Raw genomic sequence first — 27,510 nt, forward strand, 5'->3', positions numbered from 1 at the left:
CAAATCCCAGACAACATTATTCCAGCTTCTTTACATTTGATGTACGTAGCTTTTCTTGTCTCTCTTTGTCGTCCCCGTCCAACGACAACACCAACTTTCCCAGTGATTTAGATCATTGCTCTGAACCCATAAACCGCTCCAGGAGCGCCAACAGCAGGATGCCAGAGGAAGAAGGCCGCTCGAATAAGGGCTGAAGTGGAAAAACTGTAGGATCAAGAATGGTAGAAGATGAAAATCAGTGAATTTTGGAAGAAAACTAACTTTTTCTAACGCGTGTGTGCGCCCCACGTCTCTCATTTCCACGTCCCTCATCACCGTCGCCTCTCATGGCTGGCAGCCGTAGCCAACCCATCTCCTCTCATTTCTAGCTCCGCAGTGCCCCCGCTTCCCCGCCTAAGTTGATGGATGACACGTGGAAGCAAAGTGAGCAGCAGGTTGTTAATCTGCATGCTTTACATTTGACAGGCGTGAGATCCAACTGGGATCCTATCTCATTAAGCCAAATGTAGAGCTCAAACAATCATAAAGCAGTTTGGCAACAGGTGCCCAAATAAAAGCTGTCTGTCTGCACAAGCAAAAGATAAACTGCAAATTAGACTCAGGGCTGAAATCATCCCCATGAGGGGCGTCCATATGCTCCACATTGCCACTGAGTTGATGACATGGAGTGAAGAACCTTCCTCATTCCCGGTGTGGGTTTATTTTGCTGTGCGTTTTCTATTTTTCTCTATTAATTAAGGTGTTCATTAAGTTGCTAACACAAAAGAGGCATTATCGCGAGAGATGCGCCGTATTGATCGGTCGCCTGAGTGCAGGCCTCCACTCATTCATGCATCTCCCGGAACGCTCTCCCACCTTCTGTCCCCTCCGGCGTATCTTCTCATCCTCGCCCTGTCCAAACATCTATCAAGGGGCTGTTGTCGGACAACATGAGATAATTAATAGGCCGTTTGTCAGGCTCGTGTGAAACATGTTCAAATCCCCCAGCAGCTCTCCCGATGAATTCTGCTTTGTCTACAGATGTCATTGTCATTCTGTCACGGGAAATACAGATTTACCATTAAAAGAGCCTCATTATGAATCCTGAGTAATTCTAATTAATTGGGTATCCCTCAGTGCACGTGTGCAGCGAGGGACCAGCTTAAGGTTTCACTGTGTGATGTTAATTTAGAAATCAGCCCAGAATGGGAACGTATTCCATTTGGAGTGGGCGCTATGTGATAAACTTGAAAAAAAAAGGAGAAAGAAACTGGTGCCGGCACCACAGAACTAGAGCCTTGTGCGTGTTGGTGGACCGAGGGGGTGTAATTAAAAATGCGCCGTGCAGTCCTGTTTGTTCTTTGAACATTATTTTGAATAGGCTAATTTGAGAACTAAACTGTGAGCAGGCAAAAAAGGAAGCCTATTTGTTCGGTAAGAGGTTCCAGAGTCATTTAAACGGAACAAAATGCTCATGGAAAGTACCCGAAAGCCTCAAACAGGCCCAGAAAGGGAGTTAATTAGGAAGCTCATGGCCTCTCCTGAGGCCCAAGGCTCCGAACACATTTCTCACTGTAGATCCGGGAACACGAACTACCGTCTGTAATTAACAGTGCTTAGCAAAACAAACACCCTTTTCCAATTTCTGTAGTAACAGTAAAGTAGAATGAGCTCGGTTGCAGTGAGTTGGACCTACCCAAGGCTAGCCTCACATTTATTTGGGTATTTATGTTTCTATGTATTTGTATTTTTAGTAAGAGCTCATGTGTGATTAATTTTGGCATCAATGGACCCTTGTGGGCAGCAAGTGATGGATTCTGATAACAAGCAAGTAAATATTTAAGGTGCTTCGTTCAGGTTGAATCCACGTTGTATCAAACCTGGAGTGTGACCCCCCCGAGCAACATTGACCCCAATAGTCAACCGTGAGATCTCCTCATCCAGCTGTTAGTTAAACAGGACGAAAATCATCTCAACAGAGGCGTTTTCACAAGAACAGTCGTTCCTAAGCTCCATTTAAAAATCCATGGCTGGAAAACTTTCCAACTTAACAGGAGAATTGTGTCCCCATTAGTCCTGGGGGTGCATCTGCTGGCTCCTCCCTGTAAACTGCTTGGATGACACCTCCATTAAGTGCTTTGTCACAGTGATGAATCGTTTTTTTCTATCATCTTTAATTCACTCTCAGAGTTCGGCAGAGCTCGCAGTAAATCCATGATATATGAGTCCAGCCGAGCTCCCGTGGCAGAGGTGAAATCTAGTCCACCCATGCAGAGTAAATGTTGGTTTATTATCAGTATTTAATAGGAAATAAGGATATTTGGTGTCAACTGTGTGACAAGCGCGTCCACGAGGGATTTGGCTTGCGAGGTAACAATGCTATTCCCGTCGATGTTTACACATGTCCACATCAAAGTGGCCTAATTTGGGTTTTACACTCGCTTTCTTTTGACATATTTACATTATTATCCCTCTTGGCCATCTTTCATAATGTATTTGAAGTAGCAATTTTGCTCCCAGCTGGAGTTCCCCGTCTCTTTTTTAGCTCTCCTCATTTCACGGAGGGCGTCAGCTTGCTATAATGATCATTGCTAAACAAACAAACGGAGAGCTCTAAACACACACACACACACACACACACACACACACACACACACACACACACACACACACACACACACACACACACAGACACACACACACACAGAGCCTAATGACTGTGAAGTGGTCTTTTTTGCAGAAATCACACAAGATCATAATTTAACTCTGAACATGGCATATTTTCTTTGATCTTACCTTGCAGAAAGATAGGAGGTGTGTTTATGTGAAGGACCTCTTCTGCTCCGGGGGATTGGCTTTTATCTTTTTTCTCTTTCCAAAACGGCTGTGAGCACACTTTACACTTGCAAACACATGCACTGAACTGAAAAATGAAGGAAAAAAAATCAACACTTGATTGATAGACTTGGCGTTTAATACGGGCTGTTTATGCCACCTCCATAGAACACATGCTAATCACAAGAATGCTAATCACAAGAATGCTAATCACAAGAATGCTAATCACAATAAAGGTGCTGTGATCAGGTTTTAGTGGACTAAAAATGTCAAACACAAACCTTCGTGACACAGATACACACATCCAACTAACCACACGAATCTCAAGTGTCTATCAAAAATGGTTGATGAAATCTGTTGATTAGTGTTATATTTTGAATGATAAAGAAACCGTGTTTCTGAAATGCCGGGGGACAACAAGCCGTGCACTTTTTCTACCAAACCTGACAGTTTTGCATCACTGTGCCCCAAATAATCTGACCTTAGCAAAAGTTCACATACTTATAGGATATCAACGTCCACACGGTGTCCTAGAGAATCTGTATTTTAGCTAACTTGCAACTTTTTTTAGTGTTGAGAGGTGAACAAAGATGGAAGCGACGATTTCGTTATGACCACCTGTTCAGTCAGTTAGAATCACGGTTCCTTCATGGCCAGTGAACAAGAACTGTGTGTTGTGTATCTGTGGATCAAAGATGACAGCGCGGTGGTATAGTGTCACAGGGCCAGTCCTTCAGGAATGCTCCTCAGCCCAGGGATGGGGTGAGGAGCCTCATTAGCAGAACCCCAGCTACCCGTGCCCTTGTCAGTCAGCGTTAGCCACAGCCCATCTCAAATGCACACTGGGGAAGCATCAAGTTACTATGACTCCTTTCAAGCTTTGAATGTCTTCCTGGCTCTTAATTAATTGTGGAAATGTTATAATCATTGTAATAATCAGTGTGATAATCATTGTGTTGCAAGACTGAGGAATATAAACGTCTCAAGAAGTTAAAGTGAGGCACTTATAGGGTGCAAAGTTTGTTTTAAGTGGCTGTAACGTCTTTAGTTTTAGTTACTGGCAGCTCTCGGGGCTGAAATGGAAGCTTTTCATTAGGCCCCCCTGAAATAACCGCATCATTGTCCGTGCACCTCTTTTTTTTTTTTACATATCTACTTTCTACAGTGACACAAATAAAGACACCTCGACATCAGCGCAGACAACTTTCATAATGCTGCTTTCTTGTTTAAAGCATCACGAAGCAGATTTTGTGTTTTCGTTCTCTTTGGTTGACCATATATTAGAATTATACGTAATTGCCTGCATAACATGGAATTTTACACTGTGATGGACGCAATTCTGAAAAAAGTTCTTGTGTGTAAATATTGTGATACAGCTGCAACACTGAGCAATTCCCTCACATCAAGACTGTCTTTCCCAGGTAACGGGGAAGAGGAGTTGCTGCTTTACCCAGCTGACTACCTGGACGCCGTCTGTAGCTCAGGTGGGGATGCTGCCCTTTCTTTGAACACGCCAGATGACCCAACGTTGGATGATGATTCTTCTTCCAAGGAATCGTTGTCCTTCCAACACCAGAGCCTCCTGCTTCCCAAAGATCTGACCATTCCTTTGGACTTTGAGCTGCGAGAGTCAGGGGTTCCTGGGAGGCGCCTAGGAATCTGGAGCTGCCGGAGAATCAACATCGGGGAGTGCTTTGGGCCATATCAAGGGGAACGCTGGACGGTCCGTCAAAGTCCCACTCGAGATTTTGAGGTAGGAACACAGCAGACGGGATCTTTCAAAGTTCCTGAGTTTCCGAAGTGATCATCAGTGGTCATTTCAGGCAATATGGTGATGCAAAAATGTCAAAGTTCAATATCAAAATTTAGGTTTAGCTCCTCTTTGCTCTTGGTGGAGACTGTAAAAATATGTCCTCTGTGATTCGGTTTAGTCAAATTGTTTAAAAAAGCCTTTAACTTCTAAAAGTACCGTGATCTTTATATTCATTGGCCGATGTAGGAATAAGCATCTAGAATTGTGTAAGATGTTTTATGCATTTTAGCATGAATTAACCAATCTGGTGATTCATGGGGGGGGGGGGGGGATTATGAATATGGAGTTTGAAAAGCTCTGGAGTGAATTGCAAGTGAGTTTAAGTGTGTTGAGGCAGGTGGGTGGATATTAGATGAGGAGAGGGAAGATGAGATCCTGCGAGAGAGAGCACTGTATCAAAATGCTTAATTACCATCTTGACAGCAAGCCATAACTATTTCCATTAAGTAAATAAGTTGTAAAGTATTTATGATGAAATGCTACATTATTCAGAATGGATATCCAGCCATGACATCCCTCTGCATTAAATATGGTAAATGCCACAAACCCTTGCTGACCCCACCCCCCACCCCTCCCTCTTTGTTTTGCCTGCCCTCTTACCGTCCCTTACTTAATTCTCCCCGCTCCCACTGACTGCCGACTATCAAGATGCCAATAATCCCACATAGACTCAAAAGCAAATTGATTTGTAAATTAAGCGAAGACAGATATGTTTGCTCTAATCATCAATTCTGACCAGCACGACGAGGTGATGTCACCAACCAGGGAGTGGTAAAACGGCACTTCCATTTGGAGAGTATGATGGAGGGCCCTGTGGGGCAACTCAGGCCAGTGGTGACAGACTGGGGTAAGTTTGTCACCACCCCTCTGGGGCACTACTATAAATCTCTGAGTCTTTCCTGAAGGGGAAGAATACATTACCGCAGATGCAGAAGCATCACCCTCCATAAAAGTGAAAGGTAGCGACGGTCACATGGTCTGACTGTAGAAAGACACTTTGTTTAAAAGAATACGATGACATACAGTGTGTGCTTGTGTGTGTGTGCAGGTGACTACAAACAGATGCATTAATTCACAATATTATTATGCTAGTGCTAACCAGTTTAAATCAGATTAATCAGAAGGCTTCACTGGATTCATTTTGATTAATCACGGTTAAATATCGTTCTTTTTCAATCTATATTTATTGTGTTTTATTTTGCACAAGAAAACACACTCAAGAAATAAGGGATGGTCGTTTGGGACAAGCTTGGCGACGCGTTAACTGAAATGCTAGCAGAATCCCGAAAAAACGGCTTCACCTCAGTGTGGTGTTGTTAACTGGAAGTGCTTCAGCGAAAAGAAACTTCCTGCAGAGTGTGCACACTTTATGTTGGCTGTAGCGTGTTGTTTTGGAGGGGGGGGGGTTGTAGCGCCAGAGGGACAACACGCTCTTTAGCATAAAGTTCGTCGGTTGCTTCTGCTGCCTGTTGCTACTGGATCAGCCCAGATTAATCATGATGATGAATGAATCCGCTTTAACGCATTAACTTTGCAGGTCCTGATTTATACTTGTGATGAATTAGCATAAGGTGACCTGTAGTTGTTCACTTAGGTGAGCTGTTGGGCACATTGAAGTTAAACTACAGTAATTTGTGCATATTTCGTACTAGTACAGGAGAGACTAGCATAAACTCACAGCCTTGCAGGAGCAAAGGTCCTGGACTTTGAGAAGTGAATTCCTTTTGTGGTAAGACTGATGGACAGACTGGGGTTGGGGTGCAGGAAGGTAGGGATAGCGTGGTAGGCGGGACAGAGACTTAGGCCATTGTGCACGTCTTGACTGAGAGGCGGTGGTGAAGAGGGATGGAATGGTGGTAGTGGTGTCTGCAAGATGGTGAAGATTAGCAATGACAGTGAAGGAGAATAGAAGATTAGGTAGCTGGGCAGAGCCTTTGATTCGATTTGCATCTCTCCTGAATATCCTGGTCAGAAGAGGGGGCCATTGTCAATATTTCTGCTAAGCACCCCCCCGCCCCCCCATTATTCTTAACAACTAACAATAATAACAAAAAACTCATGAGAGATTTAGTTTAAACCAGGGGTGGGGAACCTCCGGCCTCCGGGCCGTATACGGCCTACGAGACCATTTCTACCGGCCCGCAACGCAATAAGATTTTTATATTTTATATGTGCACTTATACAGTGGGACCGTTCGCTAAACTCCGCGAGCTGCGAGTAGCAGCGGTAGCGTATTTTTGCCTTTCGTATCCTGAAATTTCTTTCGTAACGAGGAAATATTTTCCCGTTTTCTGAGATAAAACAGACGGTTATGTTATGTCCGAGTCAAGGTCAGGGTCAGTGAACACAGCATGTGAGGTACGTAGTGGGCTGGACTGATTGACACGGACGAATAATGCCTAGCGAAACACGCTAAACTCTATGAGTTGAAAGGACAGATGAGTTTGGATAAAATTAACGCTCTTCGCCGGAGTTTGGAGGCTCAACAAGCAGCTTTCACACGACCATGTACCGACAGAATATTACGCGTGCAAGTTTTGTGGTGAGTGAATTAATAGCCACGAAGCTGAAACCTCACGCCGAAGGAGAGTTCGTGAACGTGCCTCGTAGCCGCCGCTGAGGCGCTCGCGCCAGACAAAGTAAAATTGTTTCAAAGCGTGAATTTCTTTTCGTGAATAACTATTGAACTAAGACATATATTGTTATGATTCCAGTGGCTAACGGTATGTTTTTATGGTCAAGTATATGTGGGACTAATATTTATGGTGGAAATCACAATATGCCAGGAATTGTTGCGCTTGGCGGAGGTCTGCGCTCTCCGAGTGCTTTCTAGTTGTTGTTGTTGTTGTTGTTGTTGTTGTTATTGTCTTTATCTTTCTTTCTTTTTCATTTATTTTCTTGATTATCTTGTTGTATTGCAGTTTTTGTGAGTAGAGGCCTCGAACAGGCCCTTACGGGTCTCTTGCCTCAACTCTGCACCTCTTTTTATTTTGTATGATCATGAAAACATATTTTACTTGTCATTTTATTCTATTTATTTGGTGATTTTATATGCATGTGTGCTAAATAAATAATTCAAACTCAAATGCAGCAATCATGAGACTTAGTAACACAGTGGTTATAGACTTTTTTTTTTTGTCTTTTTTTTGCATCCCTAGGTATGTGTTCATAATAGTATGGCCCTCGGAGGACTTTGTAAAAATTGAAATGGCCCTCGATATGAAAAGGGTTCCCCACCCCTGGTTTAAACAGTCCAGAAATACATTTAAAAGTTATGTTAAACCAACAATTCTGTTGTTCCTGCATGTGGGATCTTGCATCATTTGTTAGGATGGAATTGAAGTTGCTAATTTTTATGCTATTTATGCTATGCTAATGCATTTGAGAGTCACACATTACTTTAAGAGGTTTGTTCCAAAGAATCCTCCAGCTATGTAGCACCTCATCCACACGTTTGCAATATAAATGGGCTCAAAACATATTTTTAGCTTCTGCCAAATATTAGAAATAATAACCAGCAAACAATAAAATCAAGTGGATTCTTGAATTGGATGAGGACAGACAGTTGTAGGAGGAGGTGTGTGTCTGTATATATAATGCAGACGTCTCACCCATCACCTTTCTGTGTGGGGAAAAAGGCCCCTCTCGGGCTCAGATTAAAGTCCACTAATCCCTGAACTTCTGTCTATCCCATCAGCTCAGCCAAAATGTCCCAGAGATGGTCGTGCTGCTTTTAAATGCCGGCATTAGGGATGAACTGATCTGTCACTCACACACTTTATTTATTGGACTCATGGGACTTTGGCTGTAAGATGCAGCTTAGTGCTAAAATACTACTTATTGAGAGACATTTTTTTTCTTTTAAACCAATATTGCAATTTTCTCCAGGTTCTTGACCAAATATTCATCCTCTTGCTCTATTTACATAATTGAAGGTCAACAGTACGGGATTTGGTGACGCAGCAGAGTCAGAGTGCAGTTAGAGGGACAAAGACTGTTGGGACTGGGACAACAAGGTGGAGCCTTGGACAAAGGAATGCCAATAATCTTTGACTTCCTCACTGACTTTTTTGTTCATTCATTGGTTAATTGCATCACAGAGTGGTCAGTGAACCCTTTTGTGTGCCATGCTTATCCTGTATTGCTGATAATGCTCAATATAGAGGCTTGATATACATACAATATGTACATTAAACTCACCTATTGTGCCGACAGCACTGCCCGCTACAATGAACCCTAAATAAGGCAATGACACAATGTGGATCTCTGCGCATGTGTACGATTTAAGCTCTCCAGTGTCTCTCTTAATCAAGCATAATTCTGCCCAATGGAAATGAGCGCATGGACCATTTGAAGGAGCAGTTTAGTCAGCTTCTCAACCACCCACCCATGCCCGAACACCCCACTTTTACCACAGCTAACCTCACCCCAAACCTGGATCACTCTGCTAAATCTCAAGAATAGCAAAGCCACTGGGGAGTCGAGCATCTCAGCCAAGATGACAATAAAATTCTTTGGGTCAGACAGATTACCAATGACGCGGGTTTCTGAGAGGCTACCAAAGACTGGGGGTGAGGTTTTGTCCTACCCCTCTAGGAAGGGAAGAGAGACCAGCTGACCTGCAGTAACCACAGAATGATAGCGCTACTCTCCATCCCAGGCAAACTTTTCACCTTCACCTTCCGACTCTCCTGGGCAGTACCTGCCACCAGAAGCCAACCCCACAAAGAACAAGAGAGTCAGGTCGCGTTTTGAAATAATCGCGCGCTAACGATGCAGCTTTATTCATCCCGTACGTGTTCCACATGTTACTTAAAGTGCACTTAAAGTACTTAAAGTACTTAAAGTCTCCCTCAGACGAATACAGGGATATAGATTCTGATCAAGTTTGGAAGGAGTCATTCCTATTGATCATTAGCATTTCTGAGGTGGTGAAGGTGCACGACACCAAGCTCGGGGGGGAAGGGTCCTGACTAGCCTCCTGTGACAACACCACAGTTATCATTTAGCAGGTCATTATTTGCTATGTTAACCAGAGAAGGTGGTTCTTTCCGTGCAGAAGAGTGACACAGACAGAGCAGAAATGGGGAGAATCGCGGAGGAGATCATTGGTGCAGGACATTCGCAGCCAGTACTGCAGAGGGAAAGTCATTAGGATGGCCCCCACTTATTCTTCTGCCTGTCCACACCAATGTAGTCTGAGAAAACATGTGGGTATTATCAATACAAGGATTACTGGACTGTTAAATGCTTGTCCTCCACAGCAATTAGACGGTTGAAACAAGGTGAACATGAAACACCCTCGGGCTCAACTGGAATTTACTGGTTCAATGTTTAGATGTTACATAGGTGTCTACTTGCATTTCTTTATTTATACTATCTCTCTCTAGCTCTCTGTCTCTCTTTCTGTTTACCAGGACTTGAAGTACTTGAAGTAACAATTAGTTGGTTGGAACCGTCTGAAAATGTTCCAGAGGTTTGCCGGAAAAAATCCTTTGTGACAAATTTCTGCTGACAGCACTGACAGGGAGGGACAGACACCCAGAGTGCCCGATGTATTTCAGGAATCTATGGGCTGTATTAACCCTTATCAGTCAGTGCTGATGAACAGGATTCCACCACTTACTACCTGCTGCACTCCAGTACAGGATCCTCTCCAGTCCTATTATTTGGGGCACTTGGCAACGCTGCATGGAACTGGAAAACAAGTTCTCTTCCTACATCATCTCCTTTAACCTGTTCTGACTGGCTCAAATCTTTGGTTTCTCATCAAGTCATCATGGTTCTTCTCCTCCTCTGGCCATCAACAGAAGGACCCCTCCGTATGATCATGGTCCTGTTCATGGTTTCCTCCTGTTAACTTTTGACTTTCTTCATTACTGTTGGGCTCTTGGTTTCTGTGTATAAATAAAGTTCAAATTGAATCATTCAGGACTCGCTACACACAGCTCAAATGGGGCCTTTATTGTGAAGGACTAGTTTTCCTTCTAGGCTACATCAAGACAGAAGGTCATCTGGGTAGGATCACTGATAAGAAACACAATACTTACATACAAACAAATATCATTTTTAAGAATGACTGCCTTAAAAATTGGCACACAGGTGTAATAGGTAGAGGAAATTAAGACAAAAGATAGAAAGACCAGAGATATCGCCCAACAACAAATCATTATTGCGTTCCCTTTTTTCTCCCCACCCACTCAGTCACCTTAGCCACCTTAGCTAGATTTTTCACGCAAATGGAAACACAGCCTGTCATTTCCACACAGCCTCCATCCGCTTTGTCTGTCCAATCCATCACGGTGCACTAGTGGCAGCGCAAATAGGCCTGCCACTCTCACTGTCATCTGAGTAACAGATGTCCCTTCATTACCACCACCGGGTGGGACCATGCAGCACTCAGGTCCACTCTTGCCACTCCTTATTTTTCTTCCCTTCCCATCTCCTCCTCCTCCTATTTATCAGAATGATGAGCCTCCTGGAACTTGCCAGGAAAATGTATGGGAGCTTTCGGGGAACACAAGCATGTGGGTTTTTTTTTTCTTTTATTCTTCTGTGAGCAACAAATGCTTCTTTCCAATCTCTCATCTAGACTCAAAAGCACCAGTATAATAGGAGCAGAGGTGGGGTGAAATAAATTGTGGACTGGTATCTGAACTGTCATCATAAATTATGTAGACCTATTTGAAGGGGACGATGGGACATTAGATGCTATTTACACTACAGAAGCCATACTATCGATCAGCATGGGACATCCTATAGATAAGAATGGGATGATGTCATGGTTATTTATGATGATTCTCAATAGTAAAGCTACAAATGGGATTTGAGTGTGACAGCATCATCAGTTATTTGAGGTGCAGTGGGTTGATGCATTCTGTCATTAATGGAACAATCAGTGTGCATCAGAGTGGTTAAGAGAGATGCAGCAGCAGCATGGACATAATACATAATGCACACAGACGTGCATCTGCAGACACTGGTGTGCTATGAATTTGACCAAAGGCTAGTATATATAAAGCACTAGATGACGACTTCCCAAATATTTGACTCTTTTCTGACGTCAAAATCAAAAACAAGCAGCAGGCACAAACACTTAAATTAAATTGAAAATGCAGTCTCGAATAGTTTTGGGGCTATCGTGTGGCTGTCAAGGTGTGTGTCTGCCACAGTTAGTTTATATTCGCTCAAAAAACAGGCATTTCAAAATGTTGATTTCAATGAGCCCCATGGCCGTGCAACGTTGTGCACTGCGCAGCCCGAAAATCCGCACGCGGAAAGTATGTAAAACTTGTCATTTTTAATTGTGCTGCGCTTTAAGAAGAAAGAGCGATAAAGACTCACAGAGCTGAGGGAGATGCAGATGGGGGCTGGCAAGAGAATAACCCGAGTCTAGTAAAATTTGGCACCACTCCATAGTATTTTCTATCACTAGCTCTTGGGGGAGGATGGTGGTGGTGGTGGGGCGGGGGGGGGGTGTTAACAGCAGGGTTCAAACCCATGACACAAAGACAAGCACACACACAAGCTATTGACATTGCCAACCAATACCCCATCTTCTCAACACACTCAAGTCTAGAAAGGCGCTGCAACAACAAGATTTGTGGTGCCGAAAGTTCTGCCCGGCCCTGATAACAAGTCGCAGCTTAAAAAAAAAAAGCAAACACATGTGGCTGTTTGATGTCATGCTTATCTTCACAAGTTTGTCTAAAAAAGATCAAATTTAGCGTTTAATCCACTTCCTTTTTCATGAATTATTGAAAAAAAATAACTATTACTATACCTCAAAGGCTCGCAGCTGTGACCAGTGCAGGAATGAAGTTGCCTGCAGACTCCTTTTGTTGTGTAAATGAGAAAAGTAACTCTACGACTTTTGAAGACCATAATGAACGCTTTACTCATTCAGGTATACCATGTTGACCACGGAGGTTTGCTGTCCTGATTATCTCTGATTATCAATGCAAAAGCAAATGAAAGGGGCAGGTGGAAGCATGGGAGTGGGAGTAGGTGCAAAAAATAGCGACAAAGCTTCTCCAAAGGTTCAGCTCTGTTGGGGCGCTCCAGGTAGGCAGTGGTCAGTATCCATCTAAAGTGGTCCAAGGAAATGTGGTGAGCTGGCCACAGGGTCATTCTTTGAATTTACAATTAAGGAATTTCCTTATGTAGAAGGCTGATGGAAAGGCCCATGGCTAAAATGGTCTGTTGCTCTTCTGTAGCTGAAGAAAACAAGAACAATCACAGTCAGTGCTTTGGAGGCACATATTCCTTCTACTCAGCAGGAAGCGCTTCATGACTTCTTCACAAATAAAATTATAAATGTAGGAAGAAACTCAATGGTGTCAAACCAGTAGCTATTAGACGGTCGTAAAATATGTCGACTGCAAAAATCTGAGGGGACTTGATGACAACTTGAATTCCTTTCCAGTAATGGACTTTTCTGAGATGTTCTCAACGATCTGTAAATCTAAATCTACCACAAGAGCCAGATCTTAACAGGTCTGCTGAGGGATGATTTTATTGAGGCACTTCTCTTCTATGTCAGATTATTGTTTTTCTTTTTAGTAAGCGGTATTGTCCCCACAGGTGCTTGAAAACCTTCAGGTGACCCAGGCAAATGAAGGCCTATACAGTGTCTAACCTTCCCTTCAGCTTCAACGTTAAACTAAGATGTAGTAACTCAATCACCGGCAGAGAAAGTCTGATTGAAAGGTTTGAGTCCAGTCTCAGATTGAATCAGACACAACACTTGTTCAAATGATCTTCTCAAAACTTTGGACAACTGACTTGTTCCTGTGTTTGATCTCACCTCCGTGCTGCCTTCAATGCAGTCGATCTTAACGTCCTGCTGCAAACCGGCTGGATGACCCCCCTCTCACCTTTAATGACCCCCCCCCCCAAGGTGAAGTTAAAAGCGTTTCTCTTTGAGAAGACTTCTAATATGCTACAGATTACAGTATTTCTATAGCTATAATTTTCTTTTAGACATAATACTTATCATAGAATAAGCTAGAGTAACATTTATCAGAGCCACCTTCTCCCCTCCCTTCCTCTCCTCTCCTCTCCTCTCCTCTCCTCTCCTCTCCTCTCCTCTCCTCTCCTCTCCCCTCCCCTCCCCCTCCTCTCCTCTCCTCTCCTCTCCTCTCCCCTCCCCTCCTCTCCTCTCCTCTCCTCTCCTCTCCTCTCCTCTCCTCTCCTCCTCTCCTCTCCTCTCCCCTCCCCCTCCTCTCCTCTCCTCTCCTCTCCTCTCCTCTCCTCTCCTCTCCTCTCCTCTCCTCTCCCCTCCCCTCCCCTCCCCTCCCCTCCCCTCCCCTCCCCTCCCCTCCCCTCCCCTCCCCTCCTCTCCTCTCCTCTCCTCTCCTCTCCTCTCCTCTCCTCTCCTCTCCATGTATCCTCCACTCTCTTAATCAGGACCATCTCCACTGAAGGGCAGCATGAGGGCAGATAAATACCATGGGAATACTGGACTATGACTCTAGAAATGGAATGATTTAATTTAAATTTGGCAATATCACATTTCTTCTCTGAAGTTTCCTTTTTCTCCTCTTTACCCTTCTGCCTCTCTTTCTCCTTCTGATATCTGTATGAAGATGTGGGAGTTTGCAGTGTTAAACTGCTAGCAATATTTGAATGTAGCCTCACTTCACTAATCCCTCACCCTGGGCCACATCCCTCACTTATTTGCACGAGCATTTTCTTAAGCACATGGCTTCGAGATAAACTGTGGTCATCTATTGTAGCAGCTTCATCACCTTCATCACCTGTCGTTCACTCGTAAGTAAAAAGCTGATGTTATCACAATGAATATAACTAGCAAAGCAACTTGTGGCATTATAGCTTAAAGCTACTGCCATGTATATTACATTTGTTTCAATAGCAGCTGCTAATTTATTTGTAATGGAGTGTTACTGGAACACTAAATGTTATTGGTTTAAAGTGTTATTTTTGGAATGTACAATCAATTAAATATCAAAAAGAGGTGATAAAATTATCTAATTCCAAATTGCTTGTGAACCTTCTCGGCAGCCTGAGGTCAGTCCACCTCTGTAAGTTCACCCGTGTTTTTTCTCAGGATCTATCCAATTCGGGCCGAGCTCAAGTATTGACAAAAGCTGAATGGGAGACAGTCTCAGGCCTGTGCCTCCTTTGACTGGTTTGTGGTTGCGCTTCAAATGGTTCTTTGGGGTTGAGAACTGTGGTTCTGAGTCAGCAAGAGGACTTATGGGACTGAAACAAGCCGAGTGAACAGTTGCGAATTATTCTATTGATTTCCCGACCAGAGCAGTCAAGGGGGGACCCAACGTTCCCTTCCTCATCAATCCTGTTGGGTTGCTGCAGCCGTCAAGTCTTTCCTATTAATAAGCAGATTGGATACCAATGCATTTGAGTTGTTCTTCCCTTTCCCAGGCTGAGAAGGAGTGTCACCGCAGGTCCGATCTCTGCCTCTATGTTGGGCAGTTGAACCATTTTGTTTCCAGGTGTCCAGCAAATGCCAGAGCTCACCAGTTTGGTAAAACCCTGGCAAGCTCTGCTGCCTTGACTCCTCCCCACATCCAGAGGGCCTTGTTCGAAGGCTAGCTCCTCCTTCTTAAGGGCCCTTTATTGACTCCAGGGCCAATGCCTGTATAAATGATGAGGAGTTGGGCCTTCAGCTGGGGCTCAAGTGGCTTCCTTTGTCTTATCTGTAATGTGTCTCAATACCGTCACCGACTGGCCTGATACGTGTGCAGCAACATTTTAATTGTAATGGGTTCCATGCTCACCACATGACTTTCTTTCTCTTGGAGGCCAAGGAAACCACTGGAAACCCAAATGTCCCATAATCCTCCAGTTGTGAAAACATGATCTAGCAGTTGCCACTGGCTGACTGTGGCAAGGGAGTCTGAGGTCATCAGGACCCCCTGCTGTTACTGCCACCAAGCACAAGGTTTGCAGACGGAGCTTCTAAGCAACAAGAGCAATCAGCTAGCTAGCAAACACGCCCATACACACTCTTGTGTATAGAAGTACACTGTACAGAGATTGCAGGTTTTTACCTTTATTCTTGTGAATAAATGTCTTTTAAACATAGCTGAAGTCTGCCAACCTCTATTGTCAAGAACTCCAAAAAAAGTTAATGTAATAATTGTTGTTGTACATATTAAGGGCAGTGTTCTAACAAACTTCAAGAGAGAGAGAGAGAGCGAGAGAGCTGTCATGGAGACATAACTGTTCATAATTGCAACTTTCTGCTACAAGGGACACACAACGTGCCTGTTAACAGCCACCATTTGTTAGCAGCATGGTTTACTGAGATCAATATGAAAAAAAACTTTGTGTCTTTCTTTTTTATTTACCTGTTTTGTTTTATTAGAACTCTATTGCTGTATTTGCCACCACCATTGCTTCTACTGTAATGGGGGGTGGGATTTTAAGCTGGGAGATCGAGTCCAGGTCTGAACAGTTGAGCTAATAGAAATTGAGGTATCATTTTGCGTCCACCATGATCACATGTCACTAAAATCATGGTGCCCCCCACAATGACCGATGACCTAGCAGTTTCCAGCGATCATGCAGCAGTGTTATATTTGAGGTTCAACAGTTTCCATTAGGATAGCTATGGGCTTTGGGCCATTAAGGAACATGACTGAAAAAGGAAAAATCCTTTTTTAGTTGGTTATGTGTGTGTATGCGTGCATTGTTTGTGTGTGGGAGGGGGAGGGGGAGCTTTTCATTTGTTTAACCACCTGTTCCCGCCCACCACAACACAAATTAGTACCTCTCAGTTCGATGCCGATTCAAACTTGACTTAAATTTCTCAGCTGTCTTTTGTGTTTAGCTTTGTTGAGCAATTTTTAGAGTGGTCCTATCAGGTTTCTCTTGTTGACTGCGGAGTGCATTTTCACTTCTACTTTCTCTTAAACATTTAACAAAACTTTAAAAGTAAACTGTAGAGATAGAGGCATAAAGAGATAGTTGGAAAGGAGGGTAGGATGATAGGAAATCAAAATAATAACAAAATTTTGCAGGCAAAACGTAGGAGTTGCTCCGGCTTCAGGGAGTGCCAGAATGCCTTCAGAGCACTGCTGAGGCACCCTTGAGCAAGGTAACAAGCACCCAACTACTCACATAGAGCCCACTGATGAGCTGGTGACTCCAGAGGTGCACCTGGCCTTCGCCTGGATGCAGATGGAATAGGCTCCACTCCCCATAACCCAAAAGGGACATAGTGATCAAGAAAAAAATAATAATCATAATCCTATTATTGAACAAGTTTATTTGGTTTCTACTATGTTATACGTCATATACTGCAAAGTTGAACAGAGATTTATGCAGCTGGAGCCACCAAAAGGGTTTCCTTTACAGTTAAAAACATGACCAATATTACTAAAGTAGTGAGTACTTATATTTGATTTATTTATTGCTCCAAGCTTTGCTTTCATTTATGTGTACATATTATGCCAGAGAGCTACTGAATATTTATTCATTATCTTCATTTTAAAGGTGCAACTGTTTCCGAGCCCAGAGGAAAGTAAGCGAAAACAAATCATACATGCAATTAATAAGTAATGTAGAATTAGTTAGAGTAATTAGAGTAGCTCTTTGGGACTGGTGGCTTTAAATAAAGGGTTGGACAGGTTGGTGAGACAGAGGCATAACTCAGAACCTTTTATTTAAAAAAACAAGACAAAAAGTATTGAAAATAGGACTGTTTCAAATTTCAAACATATATTACAAAAATGCATTATTGTTTGGTTCTAAAGAGCTACTGAAGGGGATTAGGGGATAAGGGTGTGCATGTGTTCGGGTGCACGTGCGCGCATGTGTACGTGCATGTGCGGGTTTGGATAGCAGCGAACTGTCCAGTTGTAAGTGTGGAACTCAAAAGTCAGGAACGGAGTCTAAATCCAGGGGGCTGGGATGGGAGCAAGGGTCATTAATTTGCTGTCCTTTGTTTTGTCAGTTTGTTTTCACGAGGCCCCGGTCAAAAGTAAAACCAGTCATCCTGAAAATTGTCTGCCTTGCCGTACAACATGTTCTTCCCTCGAGGCTGACCAAGTCACCCCTTAGATGAGGAGGAGGGGGGTTCTGAGAAAGCCAAGGGGTGAGGGGGCGTCCAGCCTCTTTCTCACATCAGTACTTCAGGCTGGATCAATCACAGATCACAAATCGTGGTCATGAACCATCCCCTTCATGAGTCATCTCCGCTTTCTTTCTCTCATATAAAAGATTCGACCAAGATTAAGCCCCAACCCGCCAAATAGAGAAATATAGAAAAACATAACTTATTGATGTGAGTAATGTGGTGAGGAAACACATAGATGCTCTTTTTTTCAGACTAAAATGACCGGGAAAAATGCAATAATCACAACTGAAACGTTGCTATTTAATTACTTTAAAACACCTAATATAATTACAAATGTTAATTTTACAAGCAGCACTGCGAACCTATAAAAAATCTGAAAATAACTAAGCAGAAATGCTGTGGGATTGGAATCACCAAAGAAAATAAAACACCATCACTACTGCACAGCTAACGAAGTTGGTGTAATATTGAAGCAAACCATAATTACATTTATTGTAAGCACACAGCAGTATAATACTTTTGGCACATGTTCTTTAAAATCAGCTTCATTTATAGAAACCCAGATCCTAACCTCCACACAGCAGTGCCAAGGAAAAACTCCTTTTTAACAGGAAGAAACCTTGAGCAGGACCAGGCTCATATGGGGATGAGCCTCCTGCTGATGTCTGTATGGATGAGTAAGGGGGAAGGGGGGGGGCAGGAACAGAAATACGTCATACAGGCAAATACAGTAATTATAAAATACAGACGTTTCTGAAGAAGACCAGAGAGGGACTTGTGTAGCTATGAACTAATTAGGTAGGAGAAACCTGTCAATTGGTCATGTTTTTGCACCCTGGCAGCATATATTACGATGTTAAACGATGCTGTGACAGGAAGTTTCTAAAAGCTTTTAAGTCTAGTCTTGAAGAGGGATCCAGCTTCCTACACCTGGGCAGCGAGCTGGTTCTAAAGCAGGGGTCCTGATCGCGCAGAACTCAGACACCCATTCTACTTTTGAAGATTCTGGTAAGCCAGCACGAGAATAGAGTGGTCTGTTGGCATGATTAGATGCTATTAGCTTCTCTGGGCAGGAGGGAGAATGGGCCAAGGATCTAATAGGTCAGGAGACGGACTTTCAAATCTGGGTTTCTGGCTTTTATGGGCAGCCAACAAAGAACTCTAGACACACAGTTTTGGATTAGCCAGAGGCTTCTCAAATAATGATTCAGTTCACCCTGATAATAGTCCACCCTGGAAAGAACATGAGCATGAATGCTGGGCCAGTGTTTTCCTCATGTTAGAAAGGTGTGGCAAAGGAAAGAGACCTTTTAATATGCAAGTTTAAGGACAGATCTAGATCAGAGATGACTTCAAGTTTTCTCTTGGAGAAATTAGAGACTAAAGAAATCCCATCTGGACTAATGCTGATCAGCTCCTTAAGAGTTTGGTACCAAACATAAATAATCCAGCAAAAACTGAATGGACGAAGGCAAATATGATCGTGAGGGTACGGAAGGAACAGTGTGATGCAAAATGTGAGATAGTGGCTGACTGAGTCCTCGCTCACTGTGTTCACTTACTCATGTATCAGAGTCGGGTGTTAGGAGGTGACTCAGTTCCCTGTAATTGAAGGAAATCCTCTGTTATAACTGCTCATCCTTTGTCCTCATCCCTTTCTGGGAGGAGGAGGAGTTCGTAGAGGTGTTGGTAATGGTGACATAGGGTTGGGAAACCAGTTGATGTTTTAAAGGCTTAAGGTTCCCCACCTGTGGGTTTAAGGACAGTTTGTAACCTTATCTCCTGTCCTTTGTAGTTTACTTTTTTCTTTGGCCATGGATGTGGACAATTCGGGCATTATGTTCAGACATGGGTCAGGACAAGTTTAAAAACAAAGCCATAAGACTGGGCTCTTCACAGCAGCAGTAAGGAGTGGTGATTCTGATGTGTAAGACTTTTTCCTTCTCACCAACAGTATTAATGTGTGTTTCACTCTTAGCTGAGGACCTCCGATGAAGTTAACTATTCTCTGAGACTCCACTATATTTTTTATAGCATTTTGGTCTGGTGACCAAGACCCCCCAATATGTGATACTGGACCGTAGGACTGTGACAACACAAGGATGCACATTCTCAACTTGGGGGCTGCTTTGCCTGCACGGACTAGAGGACCTGCACCAGGACCTAGGGGTCCACACTGCGACCATATTGTCCTACATCATCTACTGCAGAGACAATGTCACAGTGGATAAGATTACCCCCAACCAGAACCAATTTTTAATCCAGTTCAATTTTATTGATATAGCATGTGTTACAATTTTTAACTCTAAGCCTTAGCCCCAGACAAGCAACAGTCAGGGGAAAATTCCCTTTTAATGGGAAGAAAGCTTGAGCAGGACTAGGGTCATATGGTTGGACCCTCCCACTGATGGTCGACCAAGTAAAGGAGGAGGAGAAGGACAAAAGACACAAAGATCAAACATGCAAATATAATAATCATAATGGGGGATGCCAATCTAAACCTGAGTGGGTCAGTTAGGCTTAATACAGTATAACTAACATGGTAGTAGAAGTTAAAAGACCCTGTTCTAATCATGCTCACTGATGTGACTGTAGCTACAGAATTACATCCTAAAAGTTTTCTCAAAAGCCTTTATTATCAGTGCTCTGACTTTAATAAGGTGGTGGTGAGGCCTTTTCCGAAAAAGAGCAACTTAGATCCCAACATTCTTATTAAGCCCCGACCTGTATCCAGTCTTTTATAAGCCAAATTTTAGAAAACCTACCTGGATTTTTAAACAAAGCCAATATTTTGGAGATGCGTCTTGTTTTTGAGAGACCCACAGCACAGAGACAACGCTGTTAAAGATGGTTAGTGACATCAGGTGTAATTTGATCTCACAGAAACTTTCAGTCCTGGTGTTACTGGATCACCGCGGCCTTTCAAACAGTTGATCACCACACTTTGATAAACTGTGTTAAACACCAGGGGGGCCTCTCTGGCACTGTTTTAAACTAGGTCAACCTCTTCCTCAGTGACAGACGAGGGGTTTTTTTACAAAAAGAGATGCATGTTCCTCAAGAACTGTGGGGCTCAACTTTAGTGCCGACCATTTTAAAGTTGCAGATATCTTTGCTTGGTGCCGTCATCGGGAGAAATTTCCAAAGCTACGCTGATGATACACAGCTCTACATGGCCGTGCCTCCGGAAGACAGAAGGCCAGTTGATATTCTTTTTCACTGTTTTTTTAGATATCAAGTCATGGATTGCAGACCTGCAGATCAACCAGGGGGGGAAAGAGTTTTATTTATTGTTCCCTAAGTCAAGAGAGAGATTTTTTTTTTTTTTACCAAAATGGTGAAACCATCATAACATGTTGAGAACCTTGCTGTCGTTTTTGACTCTGAGCTTGAATTTACTGCTCATATCAAAAATATAAGAAAGAAAAGTTTCTACTGTGCCAGCGTTTGCCTGTTTCTCTCTCTCAGTCAAACACGGAGGCTGATGCATGCCTTCATCTCCAGCGGCATAGATTACTGCAATGCCCCTTTTCTCGGTCTTTCCAAAAAGAGAATCTCAAATCTAAAACTCAAACAACCTGGAGGATGGAGCACAACACACCAATTTTAAAATCCACTCCATTAGTTCGCCATGTGTTTCAAGGTCGATTTTAAGGCTCCTTTATTAGTTTTATTAGTCTAAATTATATTGGGACTTCTTATTTATCCGATTTGCTTTGAAACTACCAACCCTCATGGACTGTGAGGTCCTCTGCCTTCTAGTCATTCTAAATGTAATAACAAACCCCCAGTGAGGCATGCTTTCATTACTATGACCCACGTCTGTGGAACGACCTGCTGGGGAGCCTCAGGGCTGCGAAGACTCTAGATGTATTTAACTACATGCTCAGGAATCACCTTTTTACCTTCAACCTGCACAGCACTTTGCGTTGCAGTCTTCAAATGAAAGGTGCTGTACAACTAAATAAAGTTGAAAGTTGAAGCACCAACCTTCTGAATTGATTTTTCTAGATTGTTGGTAGCAATCTTTACGGACCGGTTGCACTGCTGCTCTTCAGCAACCATTTTTTTTTATCAAGAACTGGGACTTGAAACCTCTGCCTCGCAACCCATTTCCCCAAGGACGGAATGCTATGAGACTATGTATTATGTGGAACAATAGATAGTAAAAGTAACTGCGCAACAATGATAGCTATTTATTTTACGAATGTGTTTTGCTTTAGCTCAGGTTGAAAGGAGTGGTAGCAGTACACGTTGTAACATGTATTGCTATTTTCACTGTCACAAAAATCCTAAATTGAATTAAGATGACACAAAAATTAGCTAAGAATCTTCCAGAACAGCCACTCTTTGCCTTCTCAGCTTTATATGGTCATTCCACACGCAAGCAGTGGTAACGTATGATGTTAGCAGCAGGTGTGAGAGTGAGTGAGTGAGTGAGTGAGATCGGAAACGCACCACAAGAGCTGCAGCTTCAGAGATGCTCTTGGGAATGCCCTCCACTACACCCTGCTATCAGGCCAGTGATGGATGGGCTAGCTTTGCGTTTTCGCCCCAACTGGCCAGTGGTGAACAAAGAGGGGAGGATATAGAGACAAATGTCAGATCATCCCTGTCCTGGTGAGGTTAACAGAAAACGATCAAGTGGAAGAAAGCAAGGAAAGTGGAAAGACAAGAGGAAAACCAGACAAGTTGGAAAAACAAACTATAACTACGTTTTAAGACACAATTGAATTTGTTTGAAGGGTATTATTGTGAAGTTTTGGGATGGGAATAAAACTGTTATTAAAACCTTAAAAATGCAAGCAGAGCTTCCTGAAGGTAGAAAACTATGCTAATGTCAAGAACTACAAGCACTTATTACTGTCTTTGTTTTCCATACATGTGCTAAATCAGATATATTGAATCATATTCATTTGAATTTATTAGTTTGTGAAACTAAATGTCAGAATATGAAACTTAATTCAGTTTCTCTGAAACTACGTTTGATCCTCACTGAAGATTCAACTCTCTATGGTTCACATTCAGTTCTCAAAATTTCCTCTGACAGACATCTTGGTAGTTGAGGAAGAGCAATCAAGCGGAGATACACAGGATACTCATCGGCCAATCAGCAGGAAACATAACAGGGAACTCAAACCCACCATTTTTAAAACCTAGCAATAGCAACGGTGTGTGTTTCTTCAGCTTACACAATAAATAATAAAGGCAATACCCTGGTCCAACATGACCGACTGTAACCAACAGCTAAACCATTGCTGGCAAAATGTACATGTGTAACCTTGGTGATCTCCGACTGCACTTTAAAGCAGCAAGGCCGACCGACATTATTCCCGACTAAACAATGAGTGAGTCAAAAAAATAAAATAAAGATCTGGCACAACAAATGACAAAAAAATGGAATCTTTGTCTCAATAGGAAGACAACATGCAAGCATTTGTTAAGTTACACCATTTTAATGTATACCCTGTTTTTAGTGCAGGAACATTACCCCCTATAGCAAAGAATCTTACAACAGAGTAGCACAACACTATTAGAGACCTTGGGATGTTTTCAGATACATATCTAATTGCTTTATTTCCACATTCTTCTACAGGCCTCCAGGCAGGCGGTATATTTGCTGATCACTCGAGATATGATTGTAGGACAAGGGCTGTTTTGGAGAAATCTGTGAAAGTCGCGGCTTTAAAATGAACCCTGGTTCACATACGGAGGCTACCGTGTTGGGATTTTGAACACTGCTGTTTACTAGGGACCACAGAAGGGTGCAGTCATGGTACTGAACTACTGGCTGACATTCATATGTTTTATGTCTACTTCAGACAGACACCATTACGGCTGAGTGTGCCCACAGGGTTCTATGACCACTGAGCAGTATTTAGAAAGATGGGGACGTGGAGCTATTACCAGAACGATTCTGGTAAAACTGGCTTCTTTCTAATCAGTCAAGAATTGAACTGCTTTTCCTGGGCACTGACAGGGACCAGATCCCAACACAGAATCATTTAGCAAACGTTAATTCAACAAGATTCTGCTATAATTTTCCTTCCAGCGATGCTGCAGCAGCTACATAACTCGTAGGATTTTCCGGGACGTATTCAAGCTGAATAAGTATTTATATGATTACATGCGATGGGCCTTCCCTCACTAATACCAGCCCTCATCAATCATGCCCTTCTTTTCACAGTTGTGGGAAATTGGTCTATCACCACAGCTGAACCCCCACCCACCCCCACCCCATACACAACCCCACTGCCTCTACCCCTCTGCTGTCACCTCCCTCCCTATTCACTCAGGCCCAAGGCTACAATGCGTCTTTAACTCTTACTTCTGACCAATGCGGGGGTCATTGGGGGGGCCTTGGAACCCATCCATTACAGCTCTCGTTTCTTTCGCTGGAAACTGGACATCAGCATTCTTTTCAGAACTCCGTATATTCAGCAATGAGATTATACCAGGTCTCCCTGTCCAAACGCACGTCACCATGATCCCCAAGTCCAGACCAACCCCCCCCCACTGCAGGTCCACCACAGGACTTGTGGTAATTCTGTTTGTTTTTCCCAACAACCCCAAAAATCATTCAGAAGAAGGTTGGAAATGGATGGAACACAACAAAAATGTGGCGAAATTATAGAGGCTGAACGACTGAAGTCAGCATCTGGTTTGAAGTAGGTACATTTTCCATACCTCCATGTATTCCCCCTCAAGCAGACAGAAGATATGGAGCACCTGGCGAGGAGTCCAGCCCATCTCCACCACAGTATAAACACAGTTAGGTGGGTTGAATCACAAGCGCAGCGCTGCAGCAGTTACAATGTAAAAATGGCATTACATCAAAACACTTCTCATTTGATGGTTTATGCGTTTACACTTCGGTAAAAAAAGACGAGTCAGGTGCTTATGGGTTCGCGCCCTCAGAATAAATAGACGGAGGTCTTCCCATCACAGACAAAGAGGAGAGACTGAGCATCTGTCAAACAAAACTTAGATTTAATGCACCAATGCCACCATGATGGCTCGTGTGTACATAATCTTAAAGGCTTGATTCTGAATAACCCACTTAATCTTATAAACAAATGGGATGGATATTGAAAGGAAAGAGCATGAAGTTAGTAGAACGTTTCCCTGCACAGGGAGCCTGCTGCCATGAATTCTTACAGGAACTTAGAAAATTGGCTGTTTTCCCACTAAGTTTGCATCCTTTGTCATTTTGCCAACTCATTATGATTTCAGCAATCATTAAAGCGTTCCTTAGTATAGCGATTACAAAAGAATAGCTGACTTTAAAGAACAAAAAATTGTGTTTTAAGATTATGAGAGGCTGCAGTAGAAATACACACTCTGCTTTTTACAGCAAAACATGCTAATAGTTATCCAGAACCTCATGTTTTAGCTCTAGCCTTATTCCCAATACTGTTGATCTTGTTGGTGTTTTGGGGGTTTAATGTCTCTTTTTTCCAAGATCACCCAAATTGGAAAGACATTTCTGTTTATTATTTTTGTAGTCCTCATTTTGTTGCTTTTCGTTATGTTCTTGCACATCATTTCGGTTGCTTCCACCTCATTATCCTCTTTGCTCGTAACAGTCTGTTACATCAAGAATTTCATTGTCTCTGTTTGAATGTTGTTGTTGAACATTTGACGTTCTCTCCTCACGTCCCTTCTGCTTTTCCTTCTGTCCACACACACACACACACACACACACATATATATATATATATATTCTGTATATATATTTCAATGTGAGAGAGGGAAAAAAGGGAGGGAAATTTCTATAATAGGGCGACGTGTTTGTCCCGGGTTAAAGGAGTGCATTTGGAAGTTGACTGTCTTTCCTTAATGACTAGAATTGCAGTCAACATACGTGTGTCTTCACAGGTTTGGAATGCTTCTTCAAGAGCAGCATAATCAGCGCCGACTTCCTGTCATTCAGAGAGTGCAGGGACTTTGCTCATTGGCTCCTTTGTTTCTGGGCCCTGCTGACAGCACAGAGGAAACGACCATCTGACCGTGGAGGGAGATGTTGAACGTGTGCTAACGCTGTCCAGTGAGAATAAATGGACAAAACCGGCCAACTTAAGCGCAACTAATAGATCTATACGTCAACGTGCAGCCGTGCCATCTGTATGCATTAATGCACTCATTCGTTTGCGTGTCTTGGTCATGCTCCGCCGCCAAACCGCCGGCCTCTCCCGCCCGCAGACACCAAAAAGCAAGGACATGTTATCCTGCTCGCTAACTTTAATGCTCTGTCATCTTTAGCCGCTCGCCTCGCACATTTGTTTTGGTTAAGTGTCGTCTGACATTGAAATTCCCCGGGTGCCATCTAGATAACAAAGTGGCCTGAGAAAGTGGGAGGATGTCTGGACACAGAGGGGGTCTGACCACAGTATAGCCGTGGTTCACCTCTAGAACTCCTTTTTAGGCCTCAGCAAACAAACATAACTGTCCACGAATGCCCCTGAGCGCCATCCTCAGGTCGGCCACTCGTGATAGACGGCCGGAATTTGCCAGGAAATCGTCCCTTTGTTGATCCCTAGCAAATACATAAGTAAATAAATATATATGTATACATATCCCACATAATTAGAAGTGAGCTGCTTCGGCCCTAAGAGCCCCAGGGGGCCGGGTAAACGTGTCAAAGTTGCCGGGAGTGGCCCCTCTGGATGGTGCCACTGACCTTGTCCACATAAAGCTGTGATTTATGAATTGCAGGGCCCAGCAGCATCTCTCTGAGAGAGTTTGTTTGGTTTTATTTACATCTCTCTGTTTCTTCTGTGTCACCACGCTTGATTTAATCACAGTACAAACACCAGCTCTGGCTTCTCCTGTCGGGACTTAAAGCCGAATCTTCCCCGTTTTGTGCACTGATCTGAGCTGCTGGATCCATAAATAAAGAAATTTAATGAATGGTTACATGTTTAGAAGCATAAAGGTCACTTTGGAGTCAAGGATATATAAATTACAATTAAATAGATAGTTTGATTTATAGGAAATGTATCAGTGAAATATTTATGATATTGCGGTTTGAGGTATCTAATTACACTCAAAATGACGATACATCCTTTTTTCCATGATGGAAAAATTGAAATATTACAGATCCATTTTCAATGTCAAACAAATCTTTTCATTCCACTCATCAAAATTTCAGAAGCAGTGATCTTTCTGGACACCCCCCGGGCTCATTAATTAAAGCTAATGTAGCTGAATCCTTCACGGTCACCATAGCGATGCGGCGCCTGCTTGAAGGTGCGTCCCTGAATGTGCTCGTGCGGCCAGGTCATACAGAGAGTCACCGGGACCTCGGTGGACTCCCGTTGGTGCTGCATTTCAGGGCAGGAAAGAAAAGTTCCCCTCTAAAGAACTCTAAAAAGTGCACATGCAGACTGTTGCAAATGAACTGTCACATTAAATACAGGTGATTCTCAAAGTCGGATCCCAAATGTGAACCAATATTAGATGCCAATGTCATGCCAAAAGATGGTCACCTCTCAGGAATGGAAGGAACCCCCCCCCCCCCCCCCCCCCCCTTTTAAGGGTAACTTTAAGGGATTCTATTATTCTTAACCTGCTGTACCCCAGTGATATCACAAAACCCGTGTTTATCCCTCCTTTTCAACACTTTCTCCCCTTTAAGAACAGAGCTCTTTCCCTTTCTCTCCATCAGGATCCTCCGCGAGACTCAGCGAGGCCGTCTAGCAATCACTTTCCCAGATTACTTGTATTTAATACACAATACATCAAAAAAATGAATCCCTCATTCTGACAGGAAGAAAATGGAACAGCTCATTCGACTTGAGCTTTCCCAATTTATGGCTAA

General features: G+C 43.1%; 1 protein-coding gene across 7 annotated transcripts in view; it reads left to right on the forward strand.

The window, feature by feature from the left end:
• Positions 1 to 27,510, forward strand: part of mecom (MDS1 and EVI1 complex locus) — a 68,771-nt gene that overhangs the window by 24,473 nt on the left and 16,788 nt on the right. For all 7 annotated transcript variants that reach the window (XM_057049979.1, XM_057049977.1, XM_057049978.1 and 4 more), the window contains exon 2: positions 4,236 to 4,567. In XM_057049979.1, coding sequence (XP_056905959.1) covers positions 4,236 to 4,567 — 332 coding nt within the window. The remainder of the gene's footprint in view (positions 1 to 4,235; positions 4,568 to 27,510) is intronic.

The sequence above is a fragment of the Takifugu flavidus genome, chromosome 12 (genome assembly GCF_003711565.1).
Source record: "Takifugu flavidus isolate HTHZ2018 chromosome 12, ASM371156v2, whole genome shotgun sequence".
NCBI classification, from domain to species: domain Eukaryota; kingdom Metazoa; phylum Chordata; class Actinopteri; order Tetraodontiformes; family Tetraodontidae; genus Takifugu; species Takifugu flavidus.